A 26,974-nucleotide genomic window follows, 5' to 3' on the forward strand; every position below is an offset into this window, starting at 1 on the left:
ATGATGGGTGTAACGCTAAGGGATAACAAAAGAGCAGATTGGGTGAGGGAACAAACGCGAGTTAATGACATCTTAGTTGAAATCAAGAAAAAGAAATGGGCATGGGCAGGACATATAATTAGGAGGGAACATAACCGATGGTCATTAAGTGTTACGGGCTAGATTCCAAGAGAAGGGAAGCGTAGCAGGGGGCGCCAGAAAGTTAGGTGGGCGGATGAGATTAAGAAGTTCGCAGGGGCAACATGGCCACAATTAGCACATGACCGGGGTAGTTGGAGAAGTATGGGAGAGGCCTTTGCCCTGCAGTGGGCGTAACCAGGCTGATGGTGATGATGAGCAATTCTGTAGCTTGATCTGGAATTCCTCTATTTGCCCTCTCACCGCTAACTCATTCATCGGAATGTGGGGCTATTCCTACCCAAAAGGCACCGCGCACAAGGCCCCGGTATGGTGTAGCCCCGGCGAGCGCGGGCTTCAGAGGAGGATGGCTTGCCGAGGCTATCAAAATCACAAGACACTCCCTCCTAGTTTTTTTTTCTTCCTCCATGATTAGCCCCGCGACGCTATTCTTACACCGTGCCCCGAGAACATGCTTGAAAACGACCTACAGGAGCGCTGCGAGCGCCACTCACTTGACGCCAACGCACGGACTAGCGCCTGGCGTCTGCTGCACTTCGGGCGGTGTCCGGGCGCATTCTGCAGTGTTTCCGTTTGTTCGTCCAAGTTCCGTATGCTTGCCTACTTATGGTGGTCGTCTCATATCACGGTGTAAGAATCTCAAATATATTTTTGCGATGTCTTCGTTCGCGAAAGCTAATTTAAAGAGCTTATTTTCTAGACGACAATATATTTCTCAAAGGTAACGCAAGGAATCTACCAACCGGGAAAACCGGGAAAACCGGGAATTCTCTGGGATATTGAGCAGTCTGGAAATACTCAGGGAAAACTCAGGGATTTGTGCTTCTATCAGGAAAAATTAGCTGTAATTGAATTTAAAGGGAACGAAAGTCGCTGTAATGCTGGCACTTGTGTAAGAGAGATGAATCGGAACGAACTGTCTTTGACGCCATGTCATCGGCTGGAGGAGTTGCCATTCAACGGCCGACTTTCCGGATGCTCGATAATTCGGACGGCTTCGCGGCACTACCACGTACCCCATAGAATATCTCTGAAAACGTATCTGAAATTTTGGACGCAAGAACCCTTCGCCGTCTGATTTGCCGGACTTTTTGCCTAGACGGAAGGTCCGAAGCGGCATTAATCAAAGCCACCACCGCTACCGTTATGATTGCCTGCGGCCTCGCACCGGCGCTCTCGCACGCAGATCCGATGGCAGCCCTAGTCACCGTCGCCGCAACGCTGGGCCTAGCTGCTTTAACGTTCGCTAATAAGTTTCTTGCCGTTCGGTGCCGCGTTTTTCATTGCAAGAATTGCCGCTGTCAGCAATGGCACCGACGCCGCCTTTGTGGTCATCGCGATTCCATGGCTTCGTCGCTCGGAAAGCACGATGTGTTGCATAAAGCCGGTTTTCGAAAGTTAGTTTTGACTTAGTACAGCCTTGCCATGCGGCGAAGCATACGCAAATGTACTGCGGTGAAGCATAAGTGCGGGAAGAGGCAATTCTTGCGGGACACATGTTGAGACAAAGCGCAAAAAACAAAGCACGAGGACTAGAGAAGGAAACGAAGAGGCACCGCTTAGTGGTGTTGTACCAACTAGCCCACTAGTCTGTTCTCTTGAACACATTATGCATCACCTCCTGTCACAGTAGGAGCACCGATATGCCTAATAAATGTACTGGCAGGCCTTCAGAGCTTTTTCGGACGTGCATGTGGCGATTTAAACCAATAAGGGCAATAAAAGACATGCATTATCTTTTTTCGAAGTTGCCGATTTTTTGGACGTTTTCGCGGCCTCTAGGGAGTTGGACAAATCGGACGTTGGCTGTACGACTGACCAAGAGGAGGCTTCAAATGATCCGTGTTTAACGGAGGGTTTAACGGAGCATCACATACAGCTTGGCGCGTTGAATTTTCAGACATTCCATTTACGCGAAATTTATGGACAGACACGGCACATATATGCATTGCAAAACCAGCGGACCCCTTCAACACTACATTGCTTGCTATATCCAAGCCGCAAGTTTTCTGCGCTCATGTGGATCTGAAGAAGAATCTGCGATTGAGCAACAACAGCAGAAAGAAGCCGACATATCATTCAATAAGTACGGCTCCAACCCCCAGTGCCCCAAGCACGCACGAAGTAAACGGGCACGCGCGGCAGCCGAGCGAGCCGGAGCAAGCGGCCTCCTGGCCATGACGCCACTCGCGAGAGCGCGCCACTCCAACATCTCGTCGCTAGCAGAGGGATCTGTTTCCGCGCCACTGTTGACGAACCTGGCCTCGCCAACCTCCGTCAGTGGCGGCGCACGCTGCATCGGACTATAAGGTGGCCTTTGTAATAGCCGCCCTCACCGTGGCAACATGGCGCCGACCACCCGCTTCGATCGGAACTCGCGATCCGAACCTCTTACATTTCTTCACCCGACTACCCAAGCACTCTCTGAGAAACAAACGGCGCCCACTGCGAGTAGGGAGCGAGCACCGTTGCAAAATTCGACCGCAAGGCGCCCAACTAACTTTATGTAGAAGTTGCGCACCTAAGCTTTCTAATGCGTGCATGAAGGTAACTTGCCTATTTGGTTCCGTCATTTTTGTACCCTAGTGAGTGAGTGAGTGAATAAACTTTTATTTGGTCCAGGAAAGCGCGATAAAACGCGCACCTGGCCAGTGGCGTAGCAACAGGGGGGGCCGGGGGGCCGTGGGCCCCGGGTGCACGGGGCCATCAGGAGGGGGGGGGGGGTGTCATATACGTCTGAAGATACCCGAAAATTGTCGATATCCTCGCCTTCCTCGACTATACCCGGGGGGGGGGGGGGGGCTGACAGAAGAGCTAAGGGCCCCGGGTGCCAGACTACCTAGCTACGCCACTGCACCTGGCTAATCCCACGACGGGACTGACAGATCTAGTCTGCCGTGTTACGAACTTCCCAACCGGTGCCACCAGTGTTACGACATCCAACCGGTGCCGCCAGTGTTACGAACTTGTACCGCTGCACCACGATTACGGCTTTGTGGTCCCGTAGCGCTCGTCACCCGTTTCGTGACAGAGCGTTGGTAGCGATGACTCCGAGCCTGGCGTCGATGAGAATAACAAAAGGGACTTTATACATTATATACAGGTTATCATACAGGACATGAACGGGTCGGCACTGGGGCCGAGTGCTCACAACAAACGCGACTGTTCTCGCACGACGACGTCCGGCGAAAACGCGTTACACATCTCACCCCAGTCGGGAGCGACACTCTCTCCCGGTGGGGTCGGCAGATCCTGTTTTCGAGCGGCGTGTCGCTGCTTTTATAATCCCCGAGGCCCATTGTCACTCAAACGGCCCAATACAAAGTCAGCACGCGACGGTCGTCCGAGGGGTCCAACCAGCGACCGCGCTGGCCACCCGGTTCAAAGTTCGCGCGCGCGGTGACCTCCAGGCAAGGGAGGTGCGGCGCCGGGCTGTCGGGCACACGCGGACACGTCTAAACACGCTGCTCGCCGAGGCTTCTCCCGCACGACGGCGCAGCATCTTGTCTTGTGAAGAGAGAATTATGGCGCTCGCAGGATAGATTCCGCATCTTGCAGATTCGGAATCCGGGCTTGTGGTAATGGCACAACAGCATCCCCGCCCTCAGATAAGGCGCCGGGAAGACGAGCTGCCTCCACGTGGCTCGGATGCCAGGCGCGCACGTTCGTCAGGCTCGTCCAAGTTCACGTCCAGTGTCGGGACGCCAGGTAACATCACGTGCCCAGGTCCGACTCGCCAGGACAGGAGCTCTGCTCACCACGTCGTCGCCAAGGCACCTTGATCAGCTCCGCTCGGGTCGTTCCTAAGACCTTGCTTCTCGCCACTGGTCCCGCTTGGTCGTTCTGCAGCTTGCAAAACCGACCGGCAAAAGGCAACACCCAACGCGAAGAAGTGCCCTCTGTCTCCCGTCAAACACCAGACAAGGCCATAATTCAAATCAACCTAACTAAATTGTTTTCCCCTTTTTTCTCCCGCTGCAACAAGAGGCAGGTGTACGATCTAGCACACAAGGCTCAAACAACCAGTTTTCAAATTAACAACACAACAAAATAGAAACAATTATTAATCAGCAATAATAATTACAAATAGAATGGTCCCCTTGAAATCGCTTGGACCGAAAACATACTTCTGAGGAAGCAAATGAGGTCATTCATTTTTCCCGGCGATATTTTCGCGGAATCCGAAGCTGCTTATATTTGCGACCCTGCTTATCCGTGTAGCGGCGGTACAATAAGCCAGATTCCTTGCCAAATGAAACCCCCTTTTCTTTCACTCCCCGTTTGACGCTCTTCCTCAGATCGGCTAGTGAACAATCTTCCTGTTGTTCGCGAATCCGAGTTTCCCTTTCAACTGCAGCCTGCTCCTGCCAGCTGGCGGAAACCGGAGTGAGTGCGGAGCCCGCGTCGCCTAATTTCGGCGTCGAGTCTCTATCGCGGCTAGCACTGCCCGCGTCACTCCCACTCACTTCCAGGACCCGCTCGTCTAGGCCAGCCTCCGAGCTCTGCCTCTCCCGTGACTGCTCGCCACTCAAGTTACCGTGATCGGTCCGTGTGCCGCACCGCCTTTCGCTCACCGACGCTAAGTCAAGTTCCCTCGACAGCGGGCGCGCTTTGGATCGCGTGGGGGCCATGTACGCCACGTCGGCAAAGAATGATTTGCCCTGATCCCTCAGCAGCTGCTCCGAGCTATTTGAGAAGAGGTAGGAAAATTGCTCCGGGAGGGCGGCTGACACAGCGGCTTCGGTGTTAAGTTTCCCAAATTCTCCTTCAATGCTAACCGTTGCGATCGGTAAACAGACACTCTCCTTCTCGGCCACTTGCCGTATCCTAACGCACTCTCCCGTAAAATCACTCGAGGAGACGAAAGACGGGTGAACAACGTCCATAGTTGCTGCAGAGTCCCGCAGTGCTCGGCACTTCTTGCCGTTTACCTTAATTTCCTGCACATAGGGCTCCAATAGACGTATGTTCTTGTGAGTTTCCTGTATCGTTGCAAAAGCAATTCTCTCTGGGCAGCTTGCAGCGATATGCCCTTGCTTTTTGCAATTGTAGCAGGTTAACGGTCTCCGTTTTTCAAAAGAACGCGTCATTTCGTTTCGCTGTTTCGGACCATCGTCATCATTCTGAGATGCATTCTGTCCATCCCTTACAGTTTCTTTGGGAAGGGACTCGTCGTCCCGAAACTCGCGACGCGTGATTTCCTTCCGTTCGTCGGGCTTCCCGTAAAACCCATCTCTTCTATCTGCTTTTTCTATGCGCACTGCCTTGCTGTGCAAGCTGCGGCGGGTGTAATACTCTTCCGCTAACTCTGCTGCCTTGTTTAGCTTAACCTCCTTTAGCCTATCTTGCAGCCAGAGCCGGACATCCTCATCAATGCAACGGTAGAACTGCTCCAACGCGATGCATTCGACAATTTTGTCGCGGTCGTCGTAAACCTCTTCGCCCTTCAGCCATTCCACCAAGTCGGCTTTTAGACGAAACGCGAAGTCAACATTCGACTCCTTACCCTTTTTTGCATACCGGAATCTCTGCCGGAAAGCTTCGGGCGACAATTTGTACTTCCGCAGTAGCGCTTCCTTCACATCACTGTAGCTCTCAAACGCCTCTTTCGATAAGCAAGTTATTACGTCTGATGCCTCCCCAGGAAGCAACGCTAACAGATTCTGTGCCCAGAGGGATCGCTCAATGCTATTCCGTTCACACACGTGCTCAAATTTCACGAGGTATTTGGCCATATCCTCTCCGACGACAAAGGGTGGAAGTTGATCGCGTATTCTGGGAACATTAGAAGTGAGACTAGGCGCCGGCGAGTTATTTCGGTTCTCCAACTCTTTCATTTTAAGCTCGTGCTCACGAATCTCTCTCCTTTCCTCCTTTTCCTCCTCGCGACGTTGCTGTTCTCTCCTTTCCTCCTCTTCGCGACGTTCCTGTTCTCTCCTTTCCTCCCTTTCCCGTCGTTCATTGATATCCGCCCAGGCCTCAGCGGCCTCCTCAGCCGTTACGTCCCCAGTCCTCATGACCTCAAGGATCGCATTCTTTCTTTTGGTTGAGCCCAACTCAATGCCCAACTCCTCACAAATTTCGAGAAGTTCCTTCACCTTGTACTTCTCCATCGTTCACACTGTCCTCCTGCTGTTTACCCTTTTTGAATATACCTGCCGTACGCTACTATAACACTACTAGTAAGACATATGCAAGTATATCACACACTGCCCTGTTTACCCCCTCAGCATCCCCTGGTTTTCAAAACACTCTTACTAGGCTTGAAACACACAAGGTTATCACAATGCAACACCAAATCCTTCCCTAAGCTACTATAACCTGTGTCAGAGAAAGTCTGGTGTTTGAGGTAAACTTCAGGCACTCACCGCGCCGAGGTAGCTGATGCCGGTCAATCCCGTAGCTGCCATCCAGTGTTACGAACTTCCCAACCGGTGCCACCAGTGTTACGACATCCAACCGGTGCCGCCAGTGTTACGAACTTGTACCGCTGCACCACGATTACGGCTTTGTGGTCCCGTAGCGCTCGTCACCCGTTTCGTGACAGAGCGTTGGTAGCGATGACTCCGAGCCTGGCGTCGATGAGAATAACAAAAGGGACTTTATACATTATATACAGGTTATCATACAGGACATGAACGGGTCGGCACTGGGGCCGAGTGCTCACAACAAACGCGACTGTTCTCGCACGACGACGTCCGGCGAAAACGCGTTACACATCTCACCCCAGTCGGGAGCGACACTCTCTCCCGGTGGGGTCGGCAGATCCTGTTTTCGAGCGGCGTGTCGCTGCTTTTATAATCCCCGAGGCCCATTGTCACTCAAACGGCCCAATACAAAGTCAGCACACGACGGTCGTCCGAGGGGTCCAACCAGCGACCGCGCTGGCCACCCGGTTCAAAGTTCGCGCGCGCGGTGACCTCCAGGCAAGGGAGGTGCGGCGCCGGGCTGTCGGGCACACGCGGACACGTCTAAACACGCTGCTCGCCGAGGCTTCTCCCGCACGACGGCGCAGCATCTTGTCTTGTGAAGAGAGAATTATGGCGCTCGCGGGATAGATTCCGCATCTTGCAGATTCGGAATCCGGGCTTGTGGTAATGGCACAACAGCCGGCCCGATCGCGGGCGCGCTGAACGGCCAGGACCCTAGTGCCCATACACCCATTGCGGCCCGCACAAGATGTTTCACGTAACCCACGTCTGCTTTCGACAAAACTGAGACAGACGGGGAAATATTTAATGACTCGAAATGTAGAGAGGTCAAACTGAGCTTTGTATTTCTCAAACATAGCAAGCCCTACTCGAAGCTGCATGTGATTGTCCTCACTCGTAAACAGTGATTTGTCGAATCGCATCCAACTACATTCTGCGGAAATCGAATGATCTGCATGAAGGAGCCTTAATAGATAACGATAAAGGGCTAGTACGGCGTGTAGCGCTGTTGCTGCTGCGGCAGCCCTCCTCAATTCAGCAAATCTTTAATGTTAGCTGCCACTAGTGTAACTGCAAGAAAATGCGCCATCACACAGGGGCCAAGTGATTAAAGAATGATATGCATGGTGTCTCGGCTAACCTTAGCCGTGCTTCTTAAAGAAAAAAGGAAAGCCGGATGATTGTGTCAGACTTACGCGGTGTTTGGTGACCAGTCCTCTTCCGCCTCCAGGATAATTTGTCTAATGAATTATTTGACTAATCAGTGGGATAGCAATACACTATTTTGTCATTGTGATTTAGGCGTGTGACTTCCAACGAGAAAGCTATTATTGCGTCCTAAGAGAACCAATTGATTCGCTTGCAGCCGGCCATCTCCTGTGTAATCATAATGTTTTTTTTTCCTGCTCTTCGCCTGATAACGCGCTTGCACGCCACTACATCAGCGCCCCCGAAAGTCATACTTGGCTTTAGAAATTATCAAGGTGTTACAGGTTTCTGGTCAAAGTTGACGGAGGCCAAATTTAGAAGTGCCACTGTATAATTATTCTTAAGAGTTGTTGCATTGTGCCTTGGTATTTACTCGAATACTTGTGCATTCGCTTTGCCAGCAGTTTCCAGGCATCTCGGAACAAGAAGACGGATGGCAGAGAAAGGAAACGGTATGTCATTCGTTTTTCACGACGATACCTTTGCGACTAAACGTGCCAATCGAGCTTCGGTCTCTGCGACGCGCTACTATAAATCTCTTTTAGTCAGTAATGGCAGTCGTGGTTGTTTGAGGTCCCCGACAGCCGTAGATCCCTTTCGTGGACACAATCTAGCTGCGTCATCATAATCGCCCAAATTTTCTCACTCCTGCGACTAGCCGGGCAGACTCACACATACCTCAGCTGCTGCGTCGTAGCGCTGTGGCTAAATAAAGCATCACGTGCCCAAAGCGCATATTTTTTTTACTTGTGCAGCTTTCGGCGTACGCAAAGTACACCACCACCTGCACAAAGCATTTCTCATGAAATGTTGCGATTTCACTAAGCACCACTTTCTAAACCTATAAGGCAATAGGTGTGCAGCCGCGGTAATTACCACCCGCAGCAGCGCACAAGTCGGCGATGTGCCTCGCTCCTGTGTGTTTCAGTCAGACTTGTACCCGCGACAGCAAATAAAAAGTAACCGGTTACAAGTATCATGAGAAGCCAACAAACACTGACGCCAAAGAAAACATAGGGGAAATTACTTGTGCTTAATAAATGAAATGAAGAAACGATAAATGATTGGAAATGAAAGTGGATGAAAAAACAGCTTGCCGCAGGTGGGCGGCAAGTGGGCGGCAAGGTGGGCGGCAAGGTGGGCGGCGTGTAGCACAATTCTGCATCTTGAGATAGAGTACACTCAGAGGGGGACATTATTAGCTCAGGGGATGAAATGGGGCGTCTCCCTAATCAGCAAATGTTTGCCACCTGCATTACTACCCAATTAACTTAGGGCACGTATTGCCATTTATGAATTCTAGCTGCTTACTTTCAAACTCACATCCACTCGGACCAAATTCTCAGGACGTCTCCAGTTTTGAGATATGTGTTCCCAACGCTTGCGACGCAACGCATTGGTGTTCCAGCAACTTTTGAGCTTCAGTACATAAAAAGCAGTTTCGTTGAGGTCAGACAACAGTGAATTTGTGCCTCAAATTTAACTGCAGATGTTTTAAAACCGGTGCTAGTTACGAAATTCGCTCTAATTGGAGGTGGATTGGAGAGGTTTGAAAAAAAATAGAAGCACGAAGTTTACACATGCATAGCTCCGCCTCAAGAACAGATATCGCGGTTCTGTAAACGGCATACATTAGGTAATTCAAAGCGGACAAATTATGTATGTCATTTTGTATCTTACGTGAATTTATTACGTTGGCTACAAGGGTCCTGCAAAAGCTGTATTTCTATATTACAAAACTTTTCTTATATTCATGTGTAACATATCAATTTTGTTCGCTTTAGCTGTAGTATTAGATGCAATCCAGAGAATTGTATTATCATTTTTTCGTTCTTGAGTTACAGAGTTGTAAGCTTGATAGTTTCATTTTTTGAAAGTTTTCGATTTTTGCCAATTTTTAGTAAAAAGTTGACAACCTAACTCGAAAATTCGAAACCAACAGTCACTAGATTCTAAGTTTTTCTTGTAAATGCAACAAACCTCGTCAAGTTTGATGCAGTCGTTGCCGAGAAGATCGAATTCTCCTTTTACATCTATTGAGATAGAAGCACCCGAGCTAAAGCTTCCTCTTAAGAAGCCGATTTGTGCTACATGCCGTAGGTAATTTACAAAAATTATGTTAATGGTAAAATAAAAGCAGACAGAAACGTGTGTTGTTAATTGCCAAGAAACTCAGTCCATATCGGCTACAAGCCACAGACTGCGCTAAGCAAATTAGAGTTGAGTAGCAGCTCTTACCGCCCGCGCAGGCCGCTAAAATGCGCTTCCATCATATACAGGGCGTCCCAGAAGTCTTTGCCTGATTACAAACATGCAGAAGGCGGAAAATACGACACATATAGGCACACAAATTTCATCTCGAAGTGCAGGTAACCTATTCAAGTTGTTTCTGCGAGCGCGCGCGCGCGCACGCACGCACACCTGAAGGACGGATGTTATGACGGCAGTAATTATACGCCGTAATGCTGCGATGTCGTTCACGGGTCTTTGCTAAACTTGGTCCTTGACCGTGACCCGAAATAAAGAAATCTGGTGGTGCCATGTCCGGTGCATGTCTTTCATCCGGGAAGGACTCCTGGGAGACCTTGTTTATATCTGTAGGACGCTGACTGTGGGTAGGAGGCAACCCATGGACATGTCCTCATCCCTTTGAACTCCGTAGTTGTCGCCAAATATAAGTGCCCAAAGCTGCGTCGACTGTTATAGCTTGTTTTGCCAGAAATGTAACTAGTTACATGTAATTGACTACTGAAAAAGGTAATTGAACAATAATGAGCTTTACCAACTCAACCAAGGAATCGTTAAAATGCAAAATTGCCCAAATACGTAAATTATTTCAGGTAATTCGATGCGTACAAATCTCCTTGTAATTTTAGGACGTTGCTTTAGTGGCCAATTTCGATCATTTTGGCAGTTCGCCACATTCTTTTCCCGACACCAGAAGACAAGAGCCGCTGACAGCTAGAAGGCATGCGATTGCGGCTTTCAGAATATTTTCCCCGCTCTGTTAACGTATTGCCTCTTTGAAGCCGCCATGTATGAATCGTGCAAATTCGAAAGCTTCATTGGCTGATACACCATGGGCGCTATAGCGAAAATCTATTCCAAACTTTTCTATTCCAATCCTGGAATGAGCCCTCCGCGATTGGTCAAAGACATTTTTGAACCACTGCCGGCTCGCATGTCTGTCACGAGACGTCACGAAAACCGCGATAACTCCCCGTCTGATACGATGCGTACACACTGATTATGCGTCATTGGAGAGGAGAAAAAAAAATAGTTTTTGCTGATTTGACGCCTTTTAGCCATTAACCCTCGGCTATTGGTCGAAAGTTTTTGGGCTGCACCCACTTCACCTGCCTGTAACACGACGTCACAAAATCGCGAAAACTCACGCCGTGAAAGTCTACGCGTTCAACGTGTACGCGTTAAAGATGCATTAATAGGCCGAGCAAAACTGAAATTTTCTCTGTATAGCCGCAGGCTGCCCCGTTCCGAAAGGAATAAAAGATGGCTGCCGCCGATCGCTCAGGCAATGGCTACTCGCGCCTGCCGGAGAGCTTGGGTTTATTTGCTGACAATAAACCTTTCTTCGTGGTCCTGTAAGGTTTTCAAGCCCTCTCGGCACGTTTACGGCCTCTCTATGCCAAATCTACTTTGCTGAGGATCCGCTTTAGCCGCATTCTTAACCTTGCGTTGCATGGCGCCGCGATTTTCGACCTGGCAACTGAAGCCAAGTAAGGGAAAACGGACCAGTCGCTGACGGCGGCACGTCCCTTTTCATCCGGTTCTCGGTTTTCGGCGCACTGACTCGGCCCCATGAAATCCCTCTCCATTTTAGCGTACTCCTCCCCGCTTGTCAGCCAATTATATATGACGAGCCCGCTCGTTGTAGGCAACGTTATTCGTTTTCAAAGCAAACACGAGTGACCTCCCATAAGCGCGGAGAGCGTTTGATTGGCCTGTTCAGACAACCCTGCGGGTCACCGCCCGATGCTTGCGTCGGCGGCTACGCAGGTTTGACGTCGGGACGTTGGAATAAAAAGACATTGGAGTAGCTTTACGTTACATGGCCCCAGTTTAAAAACGTATTGCCTGACTAGAAAAGTGGAAACGACCGTCGGAAATCACTCTCTCAGTTTACGCTTATGTTGAAACAAGCAAGTGCTCTGGTGTGACTCGCTGCATTGAACACCATTGCAGGCGGCGCTGTGGAGTCGCAGCGCATGGAGAATGCGCAGGGTCACGGGGAGGCCGACAAGCCGGCCGCACCAGGTATGGAAAATAATATTCTTACTTTCATTTTTGCCGTTAAGATATTAAATGAGCGACACATTGGTCGCATTTTGTTGCAGTACATTACATTGATGTGTATTACTATTACCATTCGTCCTGGCGACGTTGAGCGCGTAGTCAGGTTGGTCGAATACGTTAACTATAAGCTGTGATGAACTGATAATTGACTGTTAAAACTGTTGTAGACTAAAGCTGCTATAAGAACTGTACTGTTATAAACTGTCAATTGTAAACCGTCCCCATACTGTGTGCCGCGTCTGCTGCCACCGTGCCATCGCAAGAGTGGTCCCGTTCCGTGCCATGCCGGCAGAGGCAGTGCCACACGGTGACACCGGAGAGTTGCTCACGGCGCACCGATGCAAACTTTCCTGTTTTCTTTGGTGCTAACCCAGGGTCTCGATTTCGTTGCGTCTTGGGGATAGTTATTTCATAAACGGAACAAAACAAATAGCAGCTCTGTTAAGCTGCGAAAAAGCGGATCTCGTGTTGTTCCCAACCGTTCGCACGCGTCCTACGCAACATCGGCAAAGGCAATGCAACATTAAGTATGGCCGGACGTGCACAGGCAGCTACCGCACGACATATTTCGTCACCGAATCTGAAGATCCCACGCGACTTCCAGCAAGGCGCGACGAAAGAAGGAAGCCAATTTCCCAGCAATGGCGTCTGTACTATATTCAGTATGTGCAACTATCTCAGAAACGGGAAGGAGAAACAAAGAGATAGCGATATTGCAAGCGACGTTCATGGCAATCAGACAGTGTCTTGCGCTACATACTTCTTTCCGCATTGAAAGAAAACCGCTCTGACGTAACGTGTTTTGCGGTTCGACTTTTATGCTCTCTTGCACTCCACTCACCATGCGCAAGGTTTCTGCCATTTGGGTGACGGGATTGTGTTCGCGGGTCTCCGTATTCGTAGTTCCGAACAGAATACTGGCCGAGTCTTTGCCAGAGAGGAAAATAAATTAATTGAAAAAGGCCCCAGCCTTTTTATGGCCCTGTCAACACGTATTCGTTGGCTGGACCGCGTTTTCTATACTAAGCCCTTCCCTCCCCTCGCTCCCCCCCCCATACATATCCCACGAGTCATGCAATTAGAAATGCAGCTGAAGAACGAGCTTTTCGCCTGCGAGCCAGGTGTTCAAACACTGCGCCAATTCACTTCCAGTAAAGTGGTAAACCAGGTAGGAGTCCCTTTTTTAGCAATGGCGGTCCCAATCGGCTATGCTTGTTCAAGTTCCCAATTCCGCTTACGGTTTTTTTTTTATCATACCCTTAACGTCACTTTGCACTCACGACCGTCAGTGTCCCCTAACTTTGGGTGCATTGTTTCTAGAAACTCTCTAAAGGCGGAACCGCATGGCGCGATTTGAGGCGCGATTGACGCACGGATAGTGAGACGCGCGCGTCATTTTGATGCGTGCCCAGCATGATCCGTCAAGAAATCGCGCCGCTGCGTGCTACTCCTCGCAGTAGCAAAAAACAAAAAAAAAGAGAAAACCGCGTCTTCCGGCGCGTCCGCCAATCAGAGTTCAGGTGTGTCACGTGGCATTTTGCTTTTCGGTTTTGCCACCAGATGGCCTTGCTCTCTGCGCATCTCTAAGGTCCACTAAAGCCCCTTGATGTTTGAAAGTAGCGACACTCTCCTCCTCACGGCGCTTTCCTCCTCGATTCTCCTCGCCCGCCGGCTGCGCACGGCACGCTATTCCTCCCTGGCTACCGCGGACGGGCCGCAGGATTCTATGGAGGCGTGTTATTTTGGGCCAGTTGCGCGCCCCAGTGGGGTTGAAAATTTTGAGAAATGCTAACAGCAGCATCGATAATGCTAGAGGCAACATTTATGACGAGGTTGGTTTTTTCCTAAAGCCGTATGAACGGGGTATACCGATGTAAAAGGAGCTTTTGAGGCGAGTTCTATACTCCAGACAATTTTTCTGCCGCATGATGAGATGCTTTATTTCGTGCGTCTGATATAGTATTGCTTGTGACACATCCCTTTGTGTGTGGCTTATTAAGCGAAAGCCTTAGACTTCTGTATCAAGGTCCCGTTGTGGGCTTCAGAAAATATCACGTGACCGAAGGAAGGCGGGAAGCGAACCAAAGCATGTGCAGCCGCGCATAGGAGATGATTAATGATTAGCAAAGTAATGATTGATTAGGATTGGATTAAGATGAATTCGGGTGTATTAAGAAGAGTTAAGGTGGATTAAAGTTGATGAAAGTGGATTAAGGTGCATAAAGGAGGACAAGGTTGGATTAAGTTCGATGAAGGTGGGTTAGGGTGGATGAAGATGTCTTGAGGTGCATTAAGGACGATTATAGTGGATTAGGGTGGATTAAAGTGCATGAAGAAGGATGAGGATGGATTAGGAAGGATTAAGGTGCATTAAGGAGGATTATGGTGGGCTAAAGTGAATTAAAGTGAATGAAGAAGGATAAGGGTGGACTAAAGTAGATGAATGTGGATTAAGGTGAATTAAGGACGATTATAGCGGATTAGGGTGGATTAAAGTGGATGAAGAAGCAGTATCGTTGGTTAAGGAGGATTAAAGTGCATTAAGGAGAGTTAGAGCAGATTAAGGTCGATGACGTTGGATTCGGGTTCATTAAGGCGGACTCTCGTGGATTATGGTGGATTAAGGTCTAATAATGTGGATTCGGTGGATTAATGTGCATTAGGGGGATTATGGTTGACTAATAGGGCTTAATACTCAATGAACCCTTATTCACCTTAGTCCACCCTAATCCACCTTAATGCTCCTTCATCCACTTTAATCCAGCTTAATACTCCCAATCCACCTTAATACAACCTAATAAATCTACATCGCCCCTAATGCACCTTACCTACCATATACGTTCTTAATCCTCCTTTATCAACCGCGATCCATTATAATCCGTCTTAATCCGCCATAATCCACCTTAATCCTGCTTAATAGTCTCAATCTATCTTAATACACCCTAATCCACCTCTATCAAACCTAATCCAGCTCTATGGTCCCTAATCCACCTTCATCGGTCTTAATTCTCCTTTAGCAACCATAATTCACCTTAATCCTCCTCCACCCACCTTAATCCTTATTCATGCATCTTAATCCTTCTTAAGGCACTCTAATACACCTTAATCTTCTTTAATACACGCTAATCATTAATCCTCCCTAATCCATTTTATGTCAATCACTAATGATTCATTATTTACCTTGGGTAATCATTCTCTTATGCAGGCGCGGACATGATTTGGGTCACCTCTGGCCTTCCTTGGGTCACGTGATACTTCCAGTTTACAAGGCGACCTTGAAACAGAGATCTGAAGGCTTTCGTCTTAAAACTTAAAAAAACTCAATGTTGACTAGCTAACGCTCATCACCTGCAATAACACGGGTATACTTGCCACTAATTTTTTCAGGGCGCAAAGCACAATCTATAAGGCTGCACTTCCGACTGAATAACAACAGTTCGCGACGTGTGAGGGGAATATTAAGCATACTGAGGACAACCGCAACAAAAACGCTGGTGAGCGTTTATGAGCGTGGTGGGCGTGGTGAGCGGAAGAATGAAAAAAAATGCAGCATTACGGGATGCTTTGCTACGAGCTATAAGAAAGACGCCTCAGCTCGCAAACAACGCTGTTCTTTGTCGGAACAAAGTTCTTTCGGCCATTGTCATGCAGCCACTGCTTCCTGCGCAAGCCGTCACGCTTTCCTTGTGGTATCATAAAAACCGCATAACCATCTTCAGGCTTCTTGCTGCAGTTATATGCGCAACAGCCCGGCATAGCGCTAGCACATATAGCAGGAAACACGGCGTACAACGTTCGCTACGCCGAACTAAAGCGCCGAGCCAGCCGTGCCGAGGAGGAAAATGGCGCGAACGAAAAAGAAAAACACAAGCAAAACTCAAGATCCGCGCGTTTCCAAGGGCAACGGCAGGGAGACCAATCGTCGTGCAGAGAAACGGGGGCAAAATTGGTTACCGCGGGGGGGAACGCACAAGGGGCGAGGAGGAGGCGAGGAGGTCGCGCGGCGGCGGCAGAGTTCAAAGAGTGTCGCTACTTTCAAATCATCAAGGGACTTTAAGGTCCACCTGCCGCGCGAGCCACCTAGGAAGTTCCTGTAGCAGACGGCGCCCAAGCTAAACCGCGGCGCCGTGGCATTCGTGAGCTGAAAAAATATCTGCACACGCGCGGAAACAAAACGCTACTGGTGCCTGACTGTGGTGAAAAACGAAAGAAGGGCCCGAACTCCTAAATCTAGTCTTTTAAGTTCAATTGAGCGCTGAAAGAAAAACGCTCAAGAGAGCGGAATGAGTGCTTGATTGCCTCGCGATTCCGCATGTTTACCTTTCGTTCGTTTGCGCGTTCGCCTTGGTGATTGCTTGCGCTTAATCCTGTTTGCTCTGTGAATTCTTTTGCTCGTAAGTGTGCTGCGTACACATAGCGCTTACTTTGAACGACGAATTCGGGTAAAAAAAGAAGGCTGACAGTGGCTTGGACCGAAAAGTTTCCTCATAACGTAGCTGTAACGTGCGACCCTCACGGTAACTAAACAACATCCTGTATGCGTGTGGAAACGAGTGCGCCAACAGTCTTCTTGCCACTGGGTGTGTTTGTCGTGTAGCGATTACACGACGACTGTTTTGTTTTGTGGTTCAGTGCTACGAGCCAATGCAACTGTCGTGACATTCTAAAGCGGCGGTATGGATCATGTCAGCGAGTCTCCTCGATCGTGTTCGGGCTGCTAGCGCGATCTAATCTCGCGGCACACCAACATCGAGCGTAGTGTGTGCGCGTCTGTGAATGCGGCGGACTGTTCTCGTGAACCGTGCGACGTCGCCACGTAAACTTGAATCATGATGCGCATTGGTGTGTTTATGCCTTTTCGCCTCCGTGACCACTAAAGCCCCGTAAGAATTAGGGCGCCCTTATGCGAAACGCGCGCGGATTGGCCTAGCTATTACTGCACTGTGTTTTGCTGGCAATCCGTGTATCGCTTCTGGCGTTTTTTTTATGCTAATTTGCAGTTGTGTGTTTTTCATCAGTGAAATGGCATCGCCGGTTACTGAAACTTCTTCGAGTGTAAGGGAAACTTGGAAGGAAGAAGCTCGCAGCTATATGTAATGTACTGTGATAAATTGTATCATACTATTACACTATATTATTTGATGGTCAGTAGCAGTGGCTATGCAGTATTTGTTTTTAAAAGCAGAGTAATGGAAGCACTTAGGAATATGTTTATTCACACATGGAATGCACAAAAAACGATTAATATATGCACAGTTGGAAGTGACTTTTTGGACATATTGTAAAGCGCAGTTAAGAACGCGCGCAAACACAGGAAAGTGTGAAAGTAGAATTCGCTGCTGAAATTTATTTTTCATCGCGCGTAACGCAATGCGGATATTTGTCAGCGAGTTAATGCGTTTCTGCCCCACTATTTACTTGCATGCTAGGTCATACAGCACTAAAATCAATATTCTTCACAAACTTCGGCCGTCAACATTCATGCGCGAGAGTGAAATACCATCGCAGCTCTGCACGCGCACGTGTATTCTTTCTCTCGCAGCTTCGTATCGCTCTACGTTACTTTCCTCGCATAGTCGAGCAGTTACCGACGGTTCTGTCTTTCCATCCGATTCTATGCGACCACATTTATCTTCTGGTTAGGTTTTGTTTGCCGCGCGGAATGCAAAATCACTTCATGCCGTCCTCCGTCTGATCTCGGCACTCACCCGCACAGCAACAAGGCATTTCGGTCCTTTGCATCCTCGGTCATACTGAGCTATTCAGCGGGCTCATAACGAACTAAAATAAGTAATATATAAAACTTCGGCCATCAACATTCATGCGCGCGAGTGAACTACTATCACAGCTTGACGCATGCATGTGTACACTTTCTATCGCACCTTTGTATCGTTCTGCGTTTCTTGCGTCGCATAACCGTGCAGTTACCGGCAGTTCAAAGTCCTTCCGTCCAATTCTGTGCAAGCATACTTTTCTTCTGGTTAGGTTCTGGTTGCCGCGCGAGATGCAAAATAACTTCTTGCCATCGGTCGTCCGGTTTCGGCACCCAACCGCAACGCAACAAGGCCATTCGGCCCTCCCGGTACGAAATTATCGCAGCAATGTGCATAGCACAACAGGCGAAACGCGCGCGCTTCGCCCGGCACGCAGGAACTTTCATGGCGGCAAAGGGGCGGAGCAAGGTCGCATGTCACCGATCAGCCTATCGCTGGCGTCGTCGGCTGGATCAAAGCCTGTCTGTAGTTTGGAATTATTGAGGGGCTTTACGCATCTCTAAATTGAGGGGCTTTACGCATCTCGACGGAACCTCTCTGGCGCGATTTCTCGGCTGAACGGGCGCGCGCGTCAAAGAAAGCACGTGCTACCGTGGTTACGTTTGCGCATCGTGTTCACCTAAAATGGACAAAGCATCCTTCAACGAGGCCCTAATAGAGAGTTTTAGCCCAGCGGGTTTACGGCCAGCGGAGCGGAGCGGGCGAGCGGAGACGCGACTGCGCATGCGCACCACGCTGAGGCGGCCAGCGGTTTTACGGAGCAGCGTTTACGCCCGCTGGAAAGCACTCCCCAGCGGAGCGTATTGGCGGCGAGGAGTTACGGAGTCGCCCTCTATCGGAAGCGCCTCGCTGGCGTAGTATGAGGGATCACGTGGCGCGCTCCTCATAGGTTTTGCTGTCAGAGCTCACTGAAAACACCACGCGCGAGCTTTCCCGGACATTTCTGTAAGTACTTTCGCAACAAGAGAAGTTTCTTACTGTCTAAATAATAATCTTGGGCCAACTGAAAGCACACAATCGTTTACAGTCGCTATCTCTTTACCGAATACGTACAGTGAACGCCACTGCGCGAGGTCGCCACGATGGAGTCTGCCGAACCGGCTACTTGCGTGAAAGGTAGGTAAACGCTGAGAGCAAACTATGTGAAATATGTTCTTATAGTGTTTGTATAACTAAATGGAGCGTAATAGAATGAAGCCTCAATGCAGCGATCGCGTAGATTCGCAGCGACCGACTGCGCGTCTGCATGCTTGTCCGCGCACTGTTTCGCTTTCTCCGCGCGCGCGTTTTCGCACCGTGCCATGAGCTTCAGGCCGCAGAATATGAGCATTTGACAGTATACAAGCAACCATTGTTGCGTGGGCGCTATCAGAGCTGTTCAAAAATAATTTCATTGTAGAGACTTCGACGCCTACGGGGACTGATGTGCCGTCGCGAGGATACAATCTTTTTTTTCTTCAAAATTCTTTGACCTTTCGATACTATTTCTCGAGTTGCGTCGCACTGTATGTTTATCGGCGTTCTCAGCGCGCAATTTCCCGCTGCTCCTTTTTTGTAATCCAGTGCATTAATTCATAACACAAACATGACCATATGCCATGCTTTCTTTAAATGTGCTTCTTACCGCTACCTTTCCACTCCACTGAACTTGCCAGTATCTATAGTATCGACAAGTTCATAGACCAAACCGTCATGACATTAGTCGGGCAGGGGACTCGGGCGTGCGTCTCAGTGCGCGTTTTCAGAACATCGCAGACCGGGCGCCGTAGCAGAAATCTTCCTCGCGTCTGTGCTTGCTGCATACCCGAGTTGTAGCCGATGACTGTTTGCCGGTTTTATGTTTCGCGAGCCAAGCTTCACACAGCTTCTTGTCCTGCGGCTATGTGTGAATAAGGCTGACACCGGCCTCCGTTACGTGCGTCCGGCCCTGCGGCACCGAGCAGTAGCCTACCATGTCGCGCGCCTTCAAACGCAGCCACTACATATTGTAGTGCTTTCAAGCGTTGTAAAGGAGACACTCGAAGCGGGAAAATTTCGCCACTAAATGAAAACCGCAGCGTACGAGGGAATTTAAACTCGTTTTCAGCTCGCTTCGGCGCGCCCGAAGCAGCCGACGCGGCCGCTATGTCCACGTGATCCCTCCTAGCACGTCACGCCGACGGTGGCGCCAGCTTTTCCAGTGGTGGAGCTCGAGGCCAATACGCAGCGCGCGAGCGTGCGTAAGGGCGCGCGGGCGTGTATGGGAAATGCAAGACGGCAGCCGCGAACATGAACGCCGGCAGTTCTGCATCGAAGACGGCGACTGCCGCGCTGACCCGTACATTAATACTCAGTACATTATTAACAAATAATGCACTGAGAACATGTAATATATGTTTATTCAACATTTCTTGCATAATAAAAGCAAGCGTAATTCAATTTCATTTCTCAGTAATTCCTATTCGAACCACTAGGTGGGGCAGCAGAGCTCCCCGCTCTTTACCCCGCTCGAGCGGGTGATCCGCTGGGCTAAAATTCTTTTTTCGCGCGCCGCTCCGCTGGCGCAACGGTGGAGACCGCTCCGCTCCGCTGGCCGTAAACCCGCTGGGCTAAAACTCTCTAATATCTGAAGGGGAGAAGCGTCAGGTCCTGTGGGACGTACGCGACCTCACTTACAAGAACAACATCAAACGTGACCAGGCTTGGCGAGCTATTAGCGGCGAGAATCAGGAGTGGCGCCCTCTCGCGTGTGACGTCACGGCCAGGACCCCGCTCGCTCCGTCTCGCTCGGCGGCCGCGCGCGCTCGTTTCCTTCGTGTATGCTTGGGGTATGGGTGGCTCGAGCCGCACTTATTGAAGGGTATGTCGGCTTCTTTCTGCTGCCATGCCTGAACCACAGTTCCTTCTCCTGAAGCACGTGAGTCAATAAAATTTCGGGCTTCGATATCGCAAGCTATGTAGCGTTGAACGGGGCTACTGGTTTTACAATGCATATATGCGCCGTCTCTGTCCATAAGTTTTGCGTAAAAAGAATGTCTGGATATTCAATACGCGAAGTTGCGTACGATGCTTGGCTAAACACTTAACATTCCGTTAGTGTTTAGCTATGAGAGACATTGCATTTTACAGGAAAGAAACTTCTTGGTAATTGGCGTCAGGATGTTATCCGTGTTAGAAAGACATTGCCCAGCGAAGCTGTCATCATGATTCTTATTACTCTGGTGTGTTGTCCTAGCCAACTATGGCCATTTATTAATGCGCAAAAGAAATAGTTAGGCGCCCATTTTTTATGTAAAAGTTTGCTGTTAGTTTCACCCCTCCCTGAAACAGGCCTCCAAAAAACGAAACGCTCATGGCTGCTAACACGACGGCGTGTCACGTAGAGTATTTACATATTTAATTCACAAATATCATAGTAGCAAACACCTGAGAGAAAAGTTTGGTTGTTAAGATCGAGAGCCAATCAATTGCAAGCGATGAAATGTTTCATAGTGGCGATCAGTAGCCTTTACCGACAATATGGCACACCCATCACGCAACGGTAGCACGAAACGGTAGCAAGCGACTGTCAGTATGGCGAGGCACGCTTTGTTCATGAAACCCTTCAGTTTAATACAATTTAGAATTGAAACCATAAAGCATTCTTTTACAGCTCAAATTGGAATGGCTAAAATATTCTCGAGCTACTACAGCGCAGCTTAGATTGCCTAGAGAAGGAAAATTCAAGCACTTTCTGTCTCACCATGTCTCGATCCAGCGTTGTTTAATTATGCAAACGGAGAACTGTTCGCTTCATCGGTACATAAAAGAGGACCTCGCCCAACTGCAGGCAAAATAAACTTTGCTCCAATCCAATTGCAAACACTCATAAAGAAAACACCACAAGACTTGCATATATATTCGCTTGATTTTTTACCCTTCACAGGGGAATTATATCTTCAATGTGTCCCAGACTACTAATGATTGACGCTTCGACTTCTTTTTGGCTGCAGCGATACGGCCCAAAAGGCAAGATTCTCTAAAAAATTTGGGCCGAGCAGCCTGTGTCAGTTCGCCAAACAAATTCGTCATGTATATTCCTAAAGGAACAAGCAACAGTAAATTTCTCCAGTGAGTTGAACGTACAGCACAGAAAAGGGAATATATATTGGTACATTCCATTTTGTATTCTGTAAATAGACGTAAGCCTTCATTAGCTTTACTTCAAATTACCGCCCCTTAAAATAAACCCGTGAAGAAGCGCCTAATTTTAAGAAGCAGTCAAAAAGCAAGTTGTGCTTGTAGAACCTAACTGCAGGATTAATTAAGTCCTCGTGTTACTGCCGAGCGTTTCTCTGAAGAAAGGCAATAATTCGATATTGCACCATAAACTACTCGTCGTGAACAAACCAGTTTTAGCGGATTGTAACTGTTGTAGAAGACATATATAGCCAGCGTCTGTGACATACTCGTTGCACCGCGGCAGGTGTGGTATCATAACTGGATTCTTATTTTCTATATGTTTGCGGTTGTCGGTTGAAAAACCCGCAATGAGCTGGTCTGCGCTCCTTCGGCTGGCACTGTAGCATTGCCTTCGTGAGCTGCATTGTCGTCTAAGAAATAAGCTCTTTGAATAAACTTTCGCGAATGAAGACGCCGTAAAAACATATTTGAGACGACCGCCATAAGTACACAAGCAGAGAGAACGAGGGCGAGCAAACGAAAACACCGCAGAATGCGCCCGGACACCGCCCGAACTGTAGCAGACGACAGGCGCGAGTCCTTGCCCTGACGTCACGTGAGCGGTGCTCGCAGCGCCCCTGTAGTTCGTTCTCGGGGCTAATAGCAGATACCCTCAGCGTAGTCGGTATACACCAGAACACCGTGAATTCCACGGAGGAAGGAAACTAAGGAGAGGCCCTACCCCCTCCGCGCGCTAGGAGAAAAGTGTGGCGGAAATGACGTATGGGTTCTCATTTTTTTTGCTGCTTTTTTATTTTTTTCGTTGCGCGGCCACGCCTTTTGGGCCACAATGGCGGCGTTGTTCTGATTTTTTGAGCGCTCACACGTGTTGCTCTGGTAGGTTTCGTGCCGTGGCAAAGGCGCTGTGTGGGCGGGTTTGCGTTAGTCACCGTGTCTTGTTGCGCTGTGTTACCTGCACTGTGCTCTGCCGGATGTTGCGCGAGCGCGAGCGCTCCGCGCGCGAAACCACGCGCAGCGCGGCATGGTTTCGCGAAAGATGTAAACAAGAGAGGAGGGTGGCACAAAAGGCGGAGCATCGCCATGAGCAACGCCAACTTCCGGCTTCACTTTTGCTTCACAAAGAGTGACGTCAGGGCCTCTCCTTAGTTTCCTTCCTCCGTGGTGAATTCAAAGGGCGCCGCCATATTGATGAGCGCCGGTCGCGCCATCTATCCCAAGCGCCGCGAAGTAGCAGGCCTGGGCTGCCACGCCGGGAGATGCGACCCGGCGCGAAAGCGAAACTTGGGCTTTTTAGCTGGGCGGAAGGCGTGTTTCGCGTTTTTTCTAACCTGTCATTTTCGCTGTCTGGATTCAATCAAACTTCAAGACCTCATGCGAGTCCGCAATGGCCACACTGAGTGGTGTGCAGACTGCAGAAGCGAATACATCGGGTAGGTACGCTATTACGTTTGTACAAACCACGCGCTATATGCTAGAACACCTGTGAGCTTTTTGGCACGTAACCTGTGAAGGAATTTACAGCACTGTGTTGGTGTCATATATTAATAAAGCACGCATAACACTGTCATCTGCACTTTCAGTTTGGTCTTGTTTGTAATGGTCTCTACTGGGTTGGCCGCGCTTGGCAACCAACTGTCGAGGTCGTTTGACTGCCTGGTTAGCAGACGCCTGCCCTTCACCACCTGCACACTGAAAACAAAATAGATGTTATAGTAAAAAGGGCTGTAGTTCTTTCCCATGCCATCACTTTTGCGAATATATAAAGTCCTCTCAAAATGAAATAGAAAATACACCAGGCCAATTGTATCGTGCAACCACTTAAGAGTACAACATTCAGAACAAAAGCCTACAGCACTCGAACAAGCAGCATATGATGCTAAACCTGCACTCATTGGAAAATGAGGTACTACAGTAGTTATAATGTTCAACTACATGTGCAGTCAAAGCCCGTATAACAGGGCGAGCATGACAGATGCATGTGTTGTACAGTTGCACAAACCATGACAGGGCACGTAAAATTACCATCCCTACTTAAAGCTGCATCATCAGGACCCCTTTGGTACAAGACAACAACCGCACCTGCATTCCAAGAAATTAGCCCCACCAACTGCAGCTACCTGGTACCAGACCTGTTTCGCTTGTGCGAGGCCATCGGATTGTTGGCGCTCCCTTAGAAAAGAAAACAGTAAAAAAAAAACTAGTGAGAACGATCAAAATTTTGTTACAAAATACAAGAATAATTAAGCACCTTATTTTCCTCGCCATATGAACGGAAATATTTTGCGCTTTGCCCCGCATAACAGCCCGCACGCAGTTTAGAGCTCAGGAGGCTCAAATGAATTCGTTACGAATGACACCTGCAACACCAGCTCGTAAAGGTAGGTGCGCTGCAAGAACACCTTCGGCGACGAGTAGTCGTCGTTTACGTTTTTGTGGACGCATGCTACGTGACGAGCAGACTTCGGTTTACTTTCATTAGCAATAACGCTCACCAGCAAGGCCTACAACTTGTTCACGCTTAATGGTCATTCCGTGCACCACCTGCAAGTATCGCTAACCGCAAACTCAACTGTTCCGCTTAACCGTCGGGAGCACTGCCTGAATGAAAACACGAAAAGGCTTGCCTTTTTGTTATAACCAAGGCGAAGCACCGGCGCGGGATTCTGCTCTGTAGGCTTGTTGCCCAGAAAGTGCTCGGAGCAAACCTGCGTATTACGTTTGTAGGGCGCAAAGTTGAACGTGGCACCAAAATATACACAGATCGAATACTCACTCGTGCATTTTCACTGGGTTGGTAGTTCTCCCTATTCACTGCAGCTATCCACCGGTGGCGCAGCTTGGCATTCTTCGTTGCGGATGGAAATCGGCGCAGGCTGAAAACACCGCACCGGCACGATTCCCTACGTGTGTTGTGCTCTTCGCAAACAGCGCTAAGCAACCTGCTCCTTTTCCGCTGGTTGTTTTGGCATCCAAACACGACGCAATGATGCCCAGATGACTTCTTCTACTTTGGATCCGTGTGAACGGGCACATTTCCGCACTTTCTGGCGCTTGCCATGTCTACTGGTCGCCGGCGAACACACTTTGGCAGCCCAGTACAAAATAGCGCCGGTCGACCGGGCAACCCGGGTGCGAGAGTATGCGTTCGGTTAGTCTGGGTGCGAGACTAGCGTGTTCAGGTCTATACCGCATGCCCTCAGCATCCCCCTTAATAGTACCATTCGCCTCTTCTGCTCGGTAGTAAGCGGCGGACACTCTATTTTCTTTGTGAAGTTGCAAACTAGCAGCGGCCTCTGAGCATGCGGAAGGTACGTAGTCGCAGTTTCGCACATAATCTTGCTGCTTGAAATTACGCTTGATAAGTACACTTCGGGCAAAAGCGTCGCTGCCTAATTACACTAAGATTATTTTTATTGTAGTGTTCTGAAAGTTTAAGCACATATTATATATGCGGTAGCAGTCACAATTCATGTCGTTGGGAGTTATGCTGACTGGCAAACCGCAAAACTCGACGCGAAAGCGCCGCCCCCTTTTTTTCGGGTGGGTGCTCGCGCGTCGGCGGCAACGCGGGCGTTCGCCGCGCCTCGCGCTTTTCGCTCGCGGAAAACGCGCCATGCGGTTCCAGCTTAAGGAGATGCGCCACTCCGCACGTCTACCGCGCAGGAGCAGAGCCCGGTAGCCAAGTTTTGTTCTTTTCTCCTTGAAGTCGACCAAAGTCTCTCCGAGGTGATTATGGGCGTTGATGAAGCAGGAGGCAGGTTGGAGGTAACAAAACTTGAAGATATATTGCAACGAAAATATTTACACAGTCACATACAGAGTTAGCAAAAGAACACTGATGCAAAACATGCAAGTAAAGAGCGCGTTACTCTTCTACTTTTTCTTAAGTTAGAGCCTAGGACAACTGTCACTACATACGACCAACCGAGTCTCACTGTTCTACCACTAAGTGGTTACGGCCCAGACTGGCATTGCATCGTACGGAGCCTTACTGGTCTATCAGGTTTAGTGATTACAGCCTAGACTGAGGAACAAGCACCGCGTCTCGATTGTTATAGGTGAAAGAGACAAAGAAAAAAGCGCGGTAGGGCCGTTAGCCCATCCCACAGAAGCAGTTGCCAATGAGAGTTGAAAGTCTGCTTAAGCCACAACTCAAAGGGCTGGCCTTACTCTCAAAAGTAAATGCATTGGAAAACAACCCTGTTTTCCTTCTTCCCACAACTTCGTTTCACTCTCTTATTTCCACGTGGTCAGTGACGGCCTCGGCTAACACGCCAGGCACGCACGATTTATTGAGGCCCTCTCGCACCTCAGCGGCGTTTCTAGCCAGCAGGGGGCTCGGGTGCTGGTGTCCCAACACCGCGTACAGCAGTCCCTCTCAAGGTTTTTCTTCGTGCAAAAATAATGACCGCTGGCGGCATCCGGACTCGGTGCTCTTAAAACGACGTTCTCCGAACGCGGTCTCCGCATGCGCACCGCGCCTCTCTCTAAGGCGCGCATTGCAAGTTGTAACTCGACACCAAGCGGGCTCTCCTCAGCGCTCAAAACAAGATGCACGTGGTTGCCGCCCGGATGCGTAGGGGCGTGGACCGCCGCTCCGTACGCGCAGCACGTGGTCAACATTGCTAGGAGCCCCTAAACCTCGGCTGCGTCTCTAACCAACAGGGGACTCAGGAGCCGGCGCCACAACGTCGCGTATACCGCCGTCCCACTCGAGGTTTGTCTGCGTGGACCTATTATGACCATCGGCGGAATGCCAACACAGCGCGCGTAAGAGCACGTTCTGCGAATCTGATTTCCGCATCCGCACCGCGTCCTCCCCCCCACCCCCCCTGCGCGCGCCGCGGCTCGTCACCCGACACCACGCGGGCCGTCCGACCCCTCAAAAACAGAAACGGTTGCTGCCCGACGCGCTGGGGGGTGGACGCCTCCCTATTCACAAAACAC

General features: G+C 49.6%; 1 protein-coding gene across 2 annotated transcripts in view; it reads left to right on the plus strand.

Annotated features, from left to right (window-relative positions):
- The window catches only part of LOC139056343 (uncharacterized), a 52,011-nt gene that overhangs the window by 14,419 nt on the left and 10,618 nt on the right, over nucleotides 1-26,974 (plus strand). The window contains exons 3-4 of one of the 2 annotated variants that reach the window (XM_070534503.1): nucleotides 8,180-8,230; nucleotides 11,982-12,053. In XM_070534503.1, the coding sequence (XP_070390604.1) occupies nucleotides 8,180-8,230; nucleotides 11,982-12,053 (123 nt within the window). The remainder of the gene's footprint in view (nucleotides 1-8,179; nucleotides 8,231-11,981; nucleotides 12,054-26,974) is intronic. The other variant, XM_070534504.1, reaches the window with a different exon arrangement.

The sequence above is a fragment of the Dermacentor albipictus genome, chromosome 2 (assembly GCF_038994185.2).
Source record: "Dermacentor albipictus isolate Rhodes 1998 colony chromosome 2, USDA_Dalb.pri_finalv2, whole genome shotgun sequence".
NCBI lineage: Eukaryota > Metazoa > Arthropoda > Arachnida > Ixodida > Ixodidae > Dermacentor > Dermacentor albipictus.